Below are 14,531 nucleotides of genomic sequence, written 5' to 3'. Positions count from 1 at the left end.
TCGGCGGGGAAAGCATCGCGGGACCGCCTCGAACTACCAGTCCCGTGAGGCCCTGCGCAGAGCCGGCGGCGCGCCCAGGCTGTGACGCGCGCGGGGGACGGGGCGGGGAGCCGGAGGAGGCGGAGGCAGAGGAGGAGGAAGCCGGAAGTGCATCGAACCCGGGTCTGTCCGGGCGTTGCGGGATTGGGGCCTGGGAACGCTCGGCCCCCGGCAGCCGAGAAGCCCGTGACTGGGCTGAGCGGCGCCATCCCAGCCCTGTGGCCTGCTGACTGGTGAGGAACAATGGGCGGCGTGGGGAGGGTCTTTTCTCCGCACAGGTCGCATCGCAAACCGCCGGTCCCAGATCACCGTTCCCCGATCCCCGCGGCCCAGCCCGGTCCTCCGCCCCTCGGCACCCTCTGGCCGAGACCCTGAGTCCGGGTCTTTGCTCCCGCGGTAGCCAATCCCCGATCCCTCCGCCCCCCGGGACCTCGAGTCTGCCCAGACCCCATCTGGCCCCTGGCCCTGTCCGGTTTTCGTCCCGCAGTCCCATTCCGGAGTCTCCTGTCTCCGCCCCCCGAATCCCCGCAGCCCTCCCCGTCTCCGTCAGCACCGGGTCCCACCCCCCTATCCTCTGGTGTCAACCCTGACAGCCCAGTGCCGGCCTCACCTGCAGCGAGCCCGGAGCGTTGCTCTCCTCCACCGGACTGTCAGGCTCTGCGCGCCCCGCGGAGGTCGGTGGCGACCAGCAGCGACTGCGGAGCGACGGCGGGCGGCCCCGGGCATGTACGCCCCCGGAGGCGCAGGGCTGCCCGGCGGGCGCCGGCGGAGGAGTCCGGGAGGCAGCGCTCTGCCCAAGCAGCCGGAGCGTAGCCTGGCCTCGGCCTTGCCTGGCGCCTTGTCCATCACGGCGCTGTGCACTGCCCTCGCCGAGCCCGCCTGGTTGCACATCCACGGAGGCACCTGTTCGCGCCAGGAGCTGGGGGTCTCGGACGTGTTGGGCTATGTGCACCCGGACCTGCTGAAAGGTGAGGGCGCTGCGCGCTGGCCCTTCAGGCCTCGGTGGGGGCAGAATGTGTGCTGAAGCAGAGAGAGCCAGGGACCAGACACTTGGTTGAAGGAAGCGGCCCCATAGCTGCCTGGTGTTCATGCCCACCAGGTGGCTCTGTTTGGGGTCCGGCCCCTCATTAATTCTGATGTTATTCAGCTAAGCACCTACTCCTCACAGCCATGTTAATCCGGACTGCTGCTATTTTCGGATTCTGCTGGAGGAAGGACGCTGTGTATGGAGAAAAGATAAGGGTGCTAGGTATCACAGTTAGCTGGCCCCTTCTGAGAGTCTGTGAGAGACGGAAAGCTTCTTTGGGGCAGACTGATTAATGGAGAAAAAAAGGAACTTTTCATATGACTAGGATTTAAAAGGTATTTTAGAGTTGTATGGTAATCGGATGTGTATCAGAGAAGAAGGGGATTTTAGGTAATCGGAAGACCGTCCCATTGCCACCCTCAGTACAACAGTTGGAATTTGGCTCTTGGAGCCATTATAAGTGTGCCTGACAAAGGCAAGGTTGCTTTGTGCATCATCGTGCTTTCCGGCCAGATAGACAGCAGACTATGGGAGGGTCCTATGGCCCCCGTAGTTTATCCTGCCCAGTCTTGTCTCCAGTAAAAATTGTGTAGTCTGAGGACAGGACTGGACTGTATCACCTGCTTTTTACCCTAACAATGATCAGTGTACCCCAAACAGTGCTTAGTAACAGCATAGTTCATCAACCCCAAGGTCTTTTGAGCCATCTTGAAGGTCTTATATCCTCTCTGTGCTATTCCCTGGCTGTGATGCATTCCAGATGTTCATTGCACCGCCTATCAGAAGCACCTCCTGTTAGATATCTCCATGCTCCCTCCTGAAGGATTCAGGCACCGGGATTCGGTGAAAAGGTCCAAGTTCCCCCCTGTGCATTGGACCATACTCTGCTACTGCAGGTCTAGGCTGAAAAGCCTCATCCTTGTGGCCAAATGTTGCCTTTCTCTGAGTGTTCTCTTACTGTTTTCCATCTCTCTTGAGTTTGAGAAGCTGTAGGGTGATTTTGTAGAAGGTTGGGGGCTCCTGCTTGTTTCCAGATTTCACCTTCATGGTACTCTTTGCTGGGGTGGCTCATTAAAGCCAAAGTTATGCACACGACAGAGGCCTTATATGCAGCCTTTTCTGTGTCATGTTGCTAATGGTACAAAGAGCGTTAAGCTTGACTGAGTCTTGGTGGTTTTTCTTTTAGCACATTGCCCTGTACTTGCTTTCTTTGAAGCACACATACCACCTTCCCACCACTAGACCCATCGGATCTAGAAAGCTAGATCTCTGAAATCTAGCACCGCATGGAGTGTGCTTAGCTGTGGCTCAGAAAAATGAATGATCTCCCCAAGGCTACCCAGTTGGGGGTGGCAGAGCTGGGACTACCCCACATCTGTTGATGCCAATATAAAATGATGCTGTGTCATTTATAGTTTTTATCCTTTGTTTTACTTCAGCTGTCATAAGAAACAATCTCATAATTATTTCACTTTGGTGTGCATCCTTGTCGAAGGCATGTTAAAAATAAAAGTAAATTTTTGAGCCGGGCGTGGTGGCAGGCATCTGTAATCCCAGCTGCTCGGGAGGCTGAAGCAGGAGAATCACTTGAACTCGGGAGTCAGAGGTTGCAGTGAGCTGAGATCGCGCCACTGCACTCCAGCCTGGGCAACAAGAGCAAAACTCCATCTCAAAAAAAAAAAAAAAAAAAAAGGGCCAGGTGCGGTGGCTCGTGTTTCTGATCCCAGCACTTTGGGAGGCCGAGGTGGGTAGATTGCCTGAGGTCAAGAGTTTGAGCCAGCTTGGCTAACATGGTGAAAGAAACCCTGTCTCTACTAAAAATACAAAAATGAGCCGGGTGTGGTGGCGCACGCCTATAGTCCCAGATACTCTGAAGGCTGAGGCACTAGAATCGCTTGAACCCCGGAAGCAGAGGAGTTGCAATGAGCCCGAGATCATACCACTGCGCTCCAGCCTGGGCAACAGAGCAGAGCAAGACTCCATCTCAAAAAAAAAAAAAAAAAAAAAAAAGTAAATTCTTGATGCAGGTTCTTCTTTGTTCACATGTGTATTTACCCTTTCTAAGAAATTATTCAGGCCAGGCCAGGCATGATGGCTCACATCTGGAATCCCACTACTTTGGGAGGCCGAGGCGGACAGATCGCCTGAGGTCAGGAGTTCAAGATCAGCTTGGCCAACATGGTGAAACCCCATCACAACTAAAAATACAAAAATTAGCTAGGCCTGGTGGCTGGTGCCTCAACTACTCAGGAGGCTGTGGCAAGAGAATCGCTTGAACCTGGGACGTGATGTTGCAGTGAGCCCAGATCATACTACTGCACTCCAGCCTGGGCTACAGAATGAGACTCCATCTCAAAAAAAAAGAAAAAAGAAAGAAATTATTCAGGCTCCGTTTTGTCTTTTGCAAAGCATGTTTTCTTAACCTTTTCGTTACGTTTACTCACATATTTAGAGATCGGAACCGTGTGTCGTTTCCACTCGCTTGCCTGTGGCTGTCTCCTAGGAGCACTTTGTGCCCATGAATAGGAGAGTTGGCAGTGGCACCTCACGAGCTATCACAGAAGAATCACGGAGGCCCCTGATTGCATCTTCTCTCCCTTTTCTTTGTACCTACTGGTTTTTTGATACCCAGTGGGTCTTCAGACATGTAGTATCCTGTGTGATCTTCAGGGCCTAACAGATGTCCTGACCTGGGAGCCTGGAGTATTCCACATCTCAGGAGGGAGCAGAGCTGTCAAGCACAGATGTGGTGCATATAGATTTTTTTTTTTTGAGACAAGAGTCTTGCTCTGTCACCCAGGCTGGAGTGCAGTGGTGCCATCTCGGCTCACTACAACCTCTGCCTCCTGGGTTCAAGCGATTCTCCTGTCTCAGCCTCACGAGTAGCTGGAATTACAGGTGCTCCACCACACCCGGCTAATTTTTGTATTTTTAGTAGAGATAAGGTTTCATCTTGTTGACCCGGCTGATCTTAAACTCCTGACCTCAAGTGATCCACCCGCCTTGGCTTCCTAAAGTGCTGAGATTACAGGCGTGAGCCATCGCTCCCGGACGCGTATAGATACTTCCAGAGGGAGAACAGGCCCTGCAGGTCTCTGCAGGTGATGGGAGTCAGGCAGCCAGCAGGCCCTGGAGCAGCATTACCCTTTCTCAGCCCCTGCCTGAGTGCCACACTTTGACATTACGCTAAGCACACGCCAGGCCCGCGTTTTCCTCCTATACAGCATCTCTGTTTGGTACTGTCATCAGCCCCACTTCACAAAGCTCCCAGTTCCGGGAGGCTGGGTGGTGTCCGAAGTCCATACTCTTACCGCAACACCTCAGTGACCTCCGAGTTTACTTCCCATCAAAGCTGCCTGAGGCTTATCACCTTCCTGTTCTAGTTGAGTTTTATCACAAGCCCAGCCAAAGCTGTGCTTTTTGTCATAACTTCATCACTTCAGTGTTGAGGCTCTAGTTGGTGATCCCAGGGCAAAGCCACTCTCCCATTGTCATTCACAAAGCTTCAGAGGCTTTAGCCAATGAAAGCTGGCTCCAAAGACCCCATCCTGGGCCAGCTGTGGTGGCTCACTCCTGTCATCTCAGCACTTTGGGAGGCTGAAGCAGGAGGCCAGGAGGATCTATTGAGTCCAGGAGTTCGAGGCCGCAGTGAGCTATCATTGTGGCTCGCACTCCAGCCTGGGTGACAGAGCGAGACCCTTTTTCTTAAAAAAAAAAAATAAAAAAAAGACCTCATCCTGGGTTTTCTCCAGTGCTCCAGCAAGCGGTGCCTGCTTCTCACACAGCTCTCAACCCGGCCCTGGGTGGAGACAGACTCAGACCTCTAATGGCTCCAGAAAGAGGCGCCCCAGATAGTCCTTTCTTCTGAGACTTTCTGCCTCTCAAGTGTGGCCGCCAAAGAGCACTGGCAGCAGCCCCAGGAAGCATCTTTGGAGAACGAGGAAGTTGGGGAGTAGAAGTCAGGTGCATCTCAATTGGCAGCAGCCAGTGGGAGCTCAAGGGCCTTCCAGGGAGGGCCTGTGTGCCTGACAGGTGGTGACCGGGCAGCGGACACTGCCAGGCCCCGCGGGGCCTGTTGGTTTCTGTGGGATAACCTGGCTGGGCACCAGAGGGCTCTGTTAGGGGCCTGTGCACAGGCCTGTCTGGAAGCTAAAAAAAGTCACAGTAGGGAGAGGCTGAGTAGGTTGCACAGATGCATAAAGAGGGCAGGGATTGGGGCACTGGGGAAGTGTCTCCAATTCACAGGGACTCCAGCAAGGAGGGTGCGGGGTGGGACAGGAGTCCCTTTAGCCTTTCTGCCTGCAAACTGTTTGGGTCAGGAGTGGTTAGAGCAATGGGCAGATAGACAGGAAGAGGCAGGACCTTCAAAACAAATCTAGCCCGGTGACTCACCAGTGACCTTGAGCAAAGTCAGTTCCGTGGGATCCTGTTACAGCTGCCTACTTCCCTGATGACTAGAGGGCACCGCCAAGCAGTGTTTACCAAAACCAACAGGCCAGAGCACAGCTGGAGGATAGGAGGTGTTCTGTGTCTAGCCAGGGCATCGTGGACTACACCACTGGCTTGAATTTCAAGTTAGGGTGCTGCCTTGCATGCCATTTCTCTCTCAAATAAAATCCTACATCCATAACCTTCAGGGGTTTTCTTTAGCAATTCCCTCGTGGGAGCAGGTGCTTGTCACCTTCCCCACTGTACCAATGTCTGGGGAGGGAGGAGAGAAAGACGTTGAGATACTGACTCCCGAAGAGCCTCTGAACTGGGCTCCAAGCCTGTCTAGGATAACTGCCTGTTCTTCCGGTGTGCTCTGAGACCCTCTGAGGAAAGCCCGCCTGTTACATGGGGCAGGCCCCTGGGGTGTCTGTTAACGTTACCCAACGGGAAGTTCACACTTGGTTTTCTACTGACCGTGAGGGTTTACTCACAGCTTTGGAGCGGAGAAAGGCAGTTACATTGGAACAAAACCTGTTGGAGTTTGAGGTCAGAAGTCTCTCCTCGCTATCATATTGTCTCACTTGTAGGGTAGGCCTTAGTCTGGCTTTAGTAGGCTTTGGTCCACATGGGCTGACGTGTGGTCTGGGAGGTCTTGGTAGAAGAGGGAAAGGCATGCCGAGGGGACACTAGCCCAGCTGAAACAGCCTCTGGTTAGTAACAGTACAGGCGGCTGCTCTTCCATGGGCTGACCCAGCAGGCCCTGGTGGTGGGTGGGGCAGATGTTACTGTTTTCACTGATAGATGGGAGAGCAGGGGTCCAGCGCACTCGAGGGACTTGCCCAGAGTAACACAGTCTCTGCTAGAGCTAGGATTCGGCGCCGGTCCCGAGCCTTCCTGGTGTCCTGACCACTTCCTGGAGCAGGCGCTGATGGTTGCGCTGATGGTTGCAGAGCTGCAGGAGCTTGGACACCATGCCTGGCAGGCTTTGCCCAATAATTCCCCATGTGAGGACTTAATGACCCAAACCTTTTTTGCTTCTTTGAGAGATTTCATTGCTTCAAGCTGTTCCTCTAGTGAGCTTAGCAGCTGGCTCCGAGGATGGCTCCGACGGCATTCCTGTTAGCTTCTGATCCCTCATTCACGCACAGCTCTTTAGGAATTGATTGATTATCTCCAGGCAAAAATACAGTGGCTGACTCTGGTACTTGGTGATTCCGAGCAGCACAGTGCAGGGGAGCCTGACCGTGGTTTGGAATCTAGCTCTGCAGCGTGTGGCCTGGAGGAAGCCACTTCACCTCCTGGAGCCCCCACCTCCTCATCTGAGCTGTGTGGTAAATCCCCCAGGGGGGCACTTGACCCTTCTGTGTGCCCAGGCTGTTCCAGGAGGGGTATACAAGGCCCCTCCAACAATATTTGCCTTTGGGGAGGAGCAGGTGGACATCAACAAGGGAAGGGACGTCCTCTCGAAAGCTTTTTATCATGTTCATGTCTCCTTACTCCTAAAACTCATGTATAATGAAACATAAGGCAATAGGAGTATATGTCATGGATGTACATTTTTAAGGATAATCAAATGAACATCCTTGTGCTCACCATCCAGCCAAAGAAACAATACAGGTTCCTTGAAGCCCCCACGTATTGCTTTTCTTACTCCTAAGTGCCTGGCCTCGCTAGTAATGAGAGTGGAATCTGACACGGCCTGCTGCAGAGCGGCGTGTGGCCTCTGGCAGGTTAACTGTAAGAACACTGCCCCATCCCTGCCACATGCCACATGGACCCCAAGAAGAACTCTCCCAGCTCTTAATAATATTTAAAATAAAGCCAGGAGATAGCCCCTGTCTCCTAGAGCTTTTCTTTCAGTGAGGCCCCATGCACTACGGCACTGCAGGACGGGTTCAGTGAAGGCTGGTCCCAGTTGCAGGCAGGGCTCACACACAGGCAGGCTTTTTGGCAGTAGACAGCTACCCAGGCTGGATGCTTGGGCCCAAAACAGATGGTCAGCAGACAAAAGAACTCTTTTGTTCTCGTGGAGTTCAGGGAGGGAGCAAAACTAAATGCGATGATATAGTCCACCGACTTTCCTAATCTATGTAATACTTCCTTGTAGCTGCACATTTCTCTAAGAGATCACGACAGATAGCTCTGAGGGCTTCTTGGTGGGTGACGCAAAGCCAGACAGAGGCCTGTGAGCCTTGTCTGGGCCCAGCCAGCGTCTGCCGGGTGAACTCTGAGCCTGAGGCAGGGCGTGCGCAATCCCAACGGCCCAGGGCTTCCCTCTACCCAGAGCCTGTGACGCTGGCATCTGTTCGGCTAAGTCAGCTTTGCTGGGTTTAGGTCCCGTCCCCAGGTTCCTGGACTTTCCCTCATCAGTCCACCTTCCTCTGAGGTCTGGAACCAGTGTTTCTTGAAGTGTGGGGCTTGGATCACCTGCATGGGGATTACCTAGGCTGCTTGTTAAAATGCAGATTTCTAGACCCTGCTCCAGACCTAGAACTCGGATTCTCTGGGGACCTGGGAACACGCTTTCAGCTAGTGCCCCAGTGATTTGGGTGTGTCCTAGATATTGATGATCACATCCCACACCCTCTCAGCCTGAGGGCAAGTTCAGGAAAGGACGCTGTATAGCCTGAGTCTTGCCAGCTCTTTCCAAATTTTCCTAAGTCACTTGGTGACCCATGGCCTAAATAAAAGAAGAACTTGCTAGTGACTATTACAGAGGAAGGAGAGGAAGTTAAGGCCCATTTCCTGGTTTTTTTTTTTTTTTTTTTGAGACAGAGTCACTCTGTCACCAAGGCTGGAGTGCAGTGATGTGATCTTGGCTCACTGCAACCTCCACCTCCCAGGTTCAAGCAGTTCTCCTGTCTCAGCCTCCTGAGTCGCTGAGACTACAGGTGCATGCCACCATACCTGGCTAATTTTTTTAATTTTTAGTAGAGACAGGGTTTCACCATATTGGTCAGGCTGGTCTCAAACTCTTGACCTCAGGTGATCCACTCCTTAGCCTTCCAAAGTGCTGGGATTACAGGTGTGAGCCACTGTGCCCGGCCCCATTTCCTACTTTTTATTAAAGCTTAAAATACTTAATCATGGCCTGGTTTCTTTTTGGTTCAGCGTTTATTCTACCTATGCTTCTGGGAGCTTTTGCAGTTTGCATAGTTATCAAAGGAGACAGACAGTGTCGTCTAGTTGAAATGTGTTTTAAAGGATGGCTGACGTACTGGAGGGAAGTACAAGTCACACTGTGTGTCTGGTGCGTGGTTGTTGTCATGGGCTCTCCCTGCACCATGACCCCCAGGAACCCCTTGAGTCCTGCGTCTTTTCTTTCAGCCTCTTCCTTTTCCTTCATTTATGCCCTTGATGTGTGTACACTGGCACCGTCCAAACCTTCTGGGGCTTTCGTGGCATACATGTGGTTGCTTTCTAGCTTTTCCTGTTGACGGCTTGTCCCCAGCTCTGCCGAGTCTGCTGAGTCCCTTTTAGGTAGGTCTGTGTCCCTTTACTTTCCAGTTTGTGGAACCTTGTTTTACGCCTCCCTTTCTTTTTGTGTGGGTTGCCCTTTAAAAGAATTCTTTTGTTCTCGTAGAGTTCAGGGAGGGAACAAAACTAAATGCGATGATGTAGTCTACCAACTTTACAAATCTATGTAATGCTTTCTTGTAGCTGCACATTTCTCTAAACTGCTGCAACTTCTTTCTTCCTCTTTTCTTTATTTTACTTTTTTTTTTAATTGTGGTAAAATATACATAACATTAAACAGCATTTTAACCTTTTTTTTTTTTTTTTTGTGATGGGGTTTCACTCTTGTTGCTCAGGCTGGAGTGTGAAGGCGCGATCTTGACTCACCACAACCTCCACCTCCCAGGTTCAAGCGATTCTCCTGCCTCAGCCTCCCAAGTAGCTGGGATTATAGGCACATGCCACCAAGCCCGGCTAATTTTGTATTTTTAGTAGAGACAGGGTTTCACCATGTTGGTCAGGCTGGTCTCGAACTCCTGACCTCAGATGTTCCACCTGCCTTGGCCTCCCAAAGTGTTGGGATTACAGGCGTGAACCACTGTGCCCTGCCAACCTTTTTAAAAAAAAAAAAAAACAAAAAAAAAAAACAGAGTCTTACTCTGTCACCAGGCTGGATCTCGGCTCACTGCAACCTCCACCTGCCGGGCGCAAGCGATTCTCCTGCCTCAGTCTCCCCAGTAGCTGGGACTACAGGTGCGCGCCACCTCACCCGGCTACTTTTTGTATTTTTAGTAGAGACAGGGTTTCACCATGTTGGCTAGGATGGTCTCGATCTTCTGACCTCGTGATCACCCGTCTCGGCCTCCCAAAGTGCTGGGATTACAGGCGTGAGCTACCGCGCCTGGCCAATATTTTGTTTTTTTAAGAGACAGGGTCTCTTTCTGTCATCCAAGCTGGAGTGCAGTGGTGTAACTTACCGTAACTCCTGAGCGCAAGCAGTCCTCTTGCCTCAGCCTCCTAAGGAGCTGAGACCGCGATGCTCAGCTAATTTTTTTTTTTTTTCTCTAAGAGACGGGGGTCTCACTGTGTTGCCCAGGCTGATCTCAAACTCTTGGCCTCGAGCAATCCTCCTGCCTCAGCCACCCAAAGTATTAACCATTTTAAGTGTTGAGTTCATTGATATGAAGCACATTAACATTGTTGCGCAAGCATCACGACTATCCACTTCCAAAACTTTGTCATCATTTCAAACTGAACCTCTGTGCACATTACATGATAACTTCCTATTCTCCCCCCTCCCTACCCACTGGCAACCACCATTATATTTTCTGTCTCTATAAATTGACTATTCTAAGTATCTCATATGAGTGGAATTATAAAATATTTGTCCTACATTTGGTCGATTTCACTTAGCATAGTGTCTTCAAGTTCAGCTTCTTTTTGGAACAAAAAGGGAATGAATGAGTGAGTAAATGGAGAATCGGTATGAATTGACCTGTGTGGTCTTAGCCTCTCTGGCTGTCTCAGCTCCAAAGTCAGGCTTTTCCCGCGAGCTCAAAGTATCCTCTAGCATTAACATGTCAGGTCTTTAAAAATGGTTAGAAGGGCGTGGCATAGACAGTGAAGCAGAATCCTGTGCTCAGGCTAGTCTTGTTGGAGAGAGAAGGACTTGAGGTACAGGAGAGCTGTGGCCCAGAGGGCTTCTGTTCGCTACTGTGGAATTTGTTCCAGCTCCCTGCAGACCACCCAGGAGCGGGAGCTAAGACAGTGTCCTCCGGAACTGCCCTGGCTCCCAGCACTGTGGAGGGGATCAGACTCCTTCTAGGTGGGGGCTTCCTGCACCAGGCGTTACTTGGGGCCCTGAAAATTTGGTTCTCCCCCTGCAGATTTCTGCATGAATCCCCAGACAGTGCTGCTGCTGCGGGTCATCGCCGCCTTCTGTTTCCTGGGCATCCTGTGTAGTCTCTCCGCGTTCCTTCTGGATGTGTTTGGGCCCAAGCATCCCGCCCTGAAGATCACTCGTCGCTACGCCTTCGCCCATATCCTCACGGGTAAGCTGAGGGCCCGCTTGTAGCGGGGGAGGAACTGCTATGGGGCAGGGGCATCCTGTGTGAGTTGCCGGTGAGGGCTCTGGTTTCTCTGAGCAGACGCCCTTCCAGGAGCTCATGTGCCAAGCTCGTCTTTCCCAGAGTGTCAGGGTGTCAGCAGCCTGCTCCAGTCTAGCTGCTAACTTGCCAGGATCACAAACCCACTCAGCCCAGCTGTAGAGGGGAAATGTTGCTAGAAATTCCACAAAGCAGCTCACAGCTCTCTCAAATGGCATTTGAAGCTCAGACCTGACACGAGTGAAGAAGGAACCAGGCAATCTCCCGTGTCTCACCTGGAGCTCCTGGTCAGATTCTCTCCTCTCCACCTTCCTGCTTCCCCACAGACCCGCCTTTTCTTGTATGCAGCTGCTCTCCTCCGTCATGCCTGCACTGCTGTGCTGGTTCGAAGTGTGGTGTGCCTACTCCAGCTCCCAACCTGCATGACCCTGTTTGCTCCTTAAGACAGAGAGAATCTGACTGGCCTAGATCAGGTCAGACTGCTGTCCCCAGCCTCAGGCCAGGAATCCCATGGCCAGGAGAGCTCCTCCTTGCAGAGTCGGGCCAGGCAGGTTCTCTGAGAATGGGGTTTGGGTAGAGAGGCTGTGATTGGGTCCTCAAGCATCCTGGCTATGGCGTGCTCACTAATTCCCCTTCTGTGCTGTCCCTCTGTCCCCTAGTCCTGCAGTGTGCCACCGTCATTGGCTTTTCTTACTGGGCTTCTGAACTCATCCTGGCCCAGCAGCAGCAGCATAAGAAGTACCATGGATCCCAGGTCTACGTCACCTTTGCTGTTAGCTTCTACCTGGTGGCAGGAGCTGGTGGAGCCTCAATCCTGGCCACGGCAGCCAACCTCCTGCGCCACTACCCCACAGAGGAGGAGGAGCAGGCTCTGGAGCTGCTCTCCGAGATGGAGGAGAACGAGCCCTACCCAGCGGAATATGAGGTCATCAACCAGTTCCAGCCACCCCCTGCCTACACCCCCTAATGCCAGCCTTGGGCTCTCTTCCTCGGTAGCCCCTCCCCCAACTCTGCAGCTCCTCTCGCGCCCAGAGGAGCTTCTTTCCCCAGCAGGCCTCACTGGTAGGATCCTGACCATCTTCTCCAAACCTTCCCCGGGAGAGACTCTGCCTTTAGGGTCATCCAAGTGTCCCTGCTCTCAGAAGCGGAGGCCCACTGGTTTTCTATAACGTACTCTTTCCCTCCTGCCGCATCCTGCCCCCTTCACGTTCACGAGTCATTACCAGCCAGGGAAGGTCATCCAAGTTTCCTCCTGCGTGGGCTGTATCTTTGGGACCGAGACTTTCCTTGGAGAGCTGCTGAGAGTGGACAGTCCCAGAAAGAAGTGTCAAAGGGCCCAGGGGAAAGGGGACTGTGCCCTGCAGGCTCACCTCACAGGGGTCAGGGTTTGCTCCACAGCTGCAGCTCTGGGCTGACGCCCCCCAGACCCCTTCCTTCTCGGAGTGACCCACCCCCAGGCCACCTGCTCCCGAGAGTTCTGTGCACTTTACTCTTTGGACTTCTCCTCACATGTGCCCTGGTTTTATGGGGAGAGGGAATTGCTGTTGGGAAGGCAGAGCCGTTGCTGCCCTCTCTGCCCTTGCTTCCTGTGGCTGGAGCCCAGGCAAAGAGAGCAGGAGCCAGCGTGAGACTGAGGCCCCTGGTGCCCATCGAGGACCAGAGTGAAGGGGACTACACCTCCCAGCCCTTCACCTTTTAAATGTGAGTGGTTTTAAAAGGAAAAAACGAAACCAGGCAACAGCAACAATATTCTGTTTTTAAAATAGGGACAAGACTTTGTCCCTTTTTAGACATGTATCCCATTCCTTTTGGCTCTGTATTTGGGGCTGTAGCTCTTCCAAGCCCGTGGCAGCCCCTCCCGAGTCTCTCCCAGTAGAATGCAGCCTCCCTTCCCGGCCCTTCCCTCCCAGTGACTGGCTCCCTGGGGCCTTCTTGTGGAACCCAGAGGGGCTGAGGACTGTGGCCTGGCTGGCGGGCCAGCGTGGTGCTCCTCAGGACTGCGGCACTGAGATGGAACCTGGCCTCAGTTTAGGAACGGGCCACAACAGGGCAGGAACCCACCACCCTCCACATAGGAATACAGCCAGTGGGGCCCCGTCACGTGAGGCGTCAGACCCACCCTGTCAGCCCAGCAGGCCGGGCTGTGTCCTTCAGACCAGTGCCGCCCTAGACTCTGACTTGGGGCTCCAGCCTGCCGCGTGCCCCCTCCCCCTCTTGAATGTACTCTGGTCTTGCAGTGCGCTGCTGGGCCTTCCTTGCTCAGCCATCACTCGGCCACCCTGTTTGCTCTGGGTCTGCCTGAATTTTCTGCCCTGAGATCTGGGCATGAAGTGGATGAAACTTGAAAGACCTTCAGTGTAGATCCAGATGGCCAACCTGTCCGTGTTAAGTTACCTGCTTTTTGGGACTCAGTGTCCACTGCTGAGCTGAAAAGGAAATGGATTAAATCTCTTCGAACCTGTACGGTGATCGATAGTTTGAGCAAGACTGGAGAATGGACGACACTATGAAGCTGTGGCTAGAAAGGGACTGTCACGTCCCATCCTTTGGCCAGATTGACTGGGGATGTCCGGACAGATGCCTGCGTGGGTGGCGAGGGCCACACCTGCACACGAGCAGGCAGCTGCTTGCAGTTCGCTGTGATGCCAGAGTGTGTTCAAAGGTGAGTCTCCTGCTCTTGTGGACTCTTCTCTCAGGCAAGAAAGGCTGCCGGCTGCCTGAGCACAGAACCAAGGAACTGAACTGAGTCTTTCTGTTGAGTCCTGAGTTCGTCGTCGGCAGGTTTCCTTGTGGCCAGCTTGCTCTGCCCGTGGGCGTCTGAGCAGGCAGACCAGAAGACCAGGCACCGGACATGCATGCCAAAGGGACCGGTCATCTCCTGCGGACCTGTACATGACCCTGTGGACCGTTCCGCACAATCCGGAACCCACTTTTTACTCACTCCCCATGTCTCTGAGCCTTCCTCTTCTTTCTCTTTCCCTCTGCCATCCTGACACTGATAGTTTGTCATATAAATCCCCCCGGTTGTGTTTTTTTTCTAGGAAAAAATTAAAAAGGAAAACAAAACCAAAAAACCAGAAACCACAAATAACAATGGAAATGCCAATGGCTGCCTGTCATTTTTGTCACAATTTTCCTGATTTGGTTTGTTCCCTTCATCTCAGAGAAGCAGGAGACATTGATGAGGCTGTAATTTTTTTTCTTTTTCTTTTTTTTTGAGACAAGAGTCTCGCTCTGTCGCCCAGGCTGGACTGCAGTGGCGTGATCTCAGCTCACTGCAACCTCTGCCTCCTGGGTTCAAGTGATTCTCCTGCCTCAGTCTCCCAAGTAGCTGGGATTACAGGCGTGTGCCACTGTGCCCGGATACTTTTTTTGTATTTTTAGTAGAGAGGGGTTTTACCATGTTGGCCAGGCTGGTCTCGAACTCTTGACCTCAGGTTATCCACCCACCTCAGCCTCTCAAAGTGCTGGGA

General features: G+C 52.8%; 1 protein-coding gene across 2 annotated transcripts; it reads left to right on the top strand.

Moving 5' to 3' along the window:
• The first annotated feature begins 127 nt into the window (after positions 1–127).
• On the top strand, positions 128–14,158 carry TMEM127 (transmembrane protein 127). Of its 2 annotated transcripts, XM_015433212.4 has the most exons (4): positions 128–272; positions 633–1,007; positions 10,840–11,004; positions 11,718–14,158. In XM_015433212.4, exons 2-4 carry the CDS (start codon positions 764–766, stop codon positions 12,023–12,025), a joined length of 717 nt encoding a protein of 238 aa, XP_015288698.1. In that variant the 5' UTR covers positions 128–272; positions 633–763; the 3' UTR covers positions 12,026–14,158. The 2 variants fall into 2 exon arrangements, with proteins under 2 accessions (XP_015288698.1, XP_073867079.1); XM_074010978.1 differs by lacking the exon at positions 128–272 and having other exon boundaries at positions 616–1,007.
• The last annotated feature ends 373 nt before the right edge of the window (positions 14,159–14,531 follow it).

Source organism: Macaca fascicularis, chromosome 13 (assembly GCF_037993035.2).
Source record: "Macaca fascicularis isolate 582-1 chromosome 13, T2T-MFA8v1.1".
NCBI classification, from domain to species: Eukaryota; Metazoa; Chordata; class Mammalia; order Primates; family Cercopithecidae; genus Macaca; species Macaca fascicularis.
The sequence above is the reverse complement of the archived record's forward strand: the minus strand, read 5'-3'. Positions and strand labels throughout refer to the sequence as shown.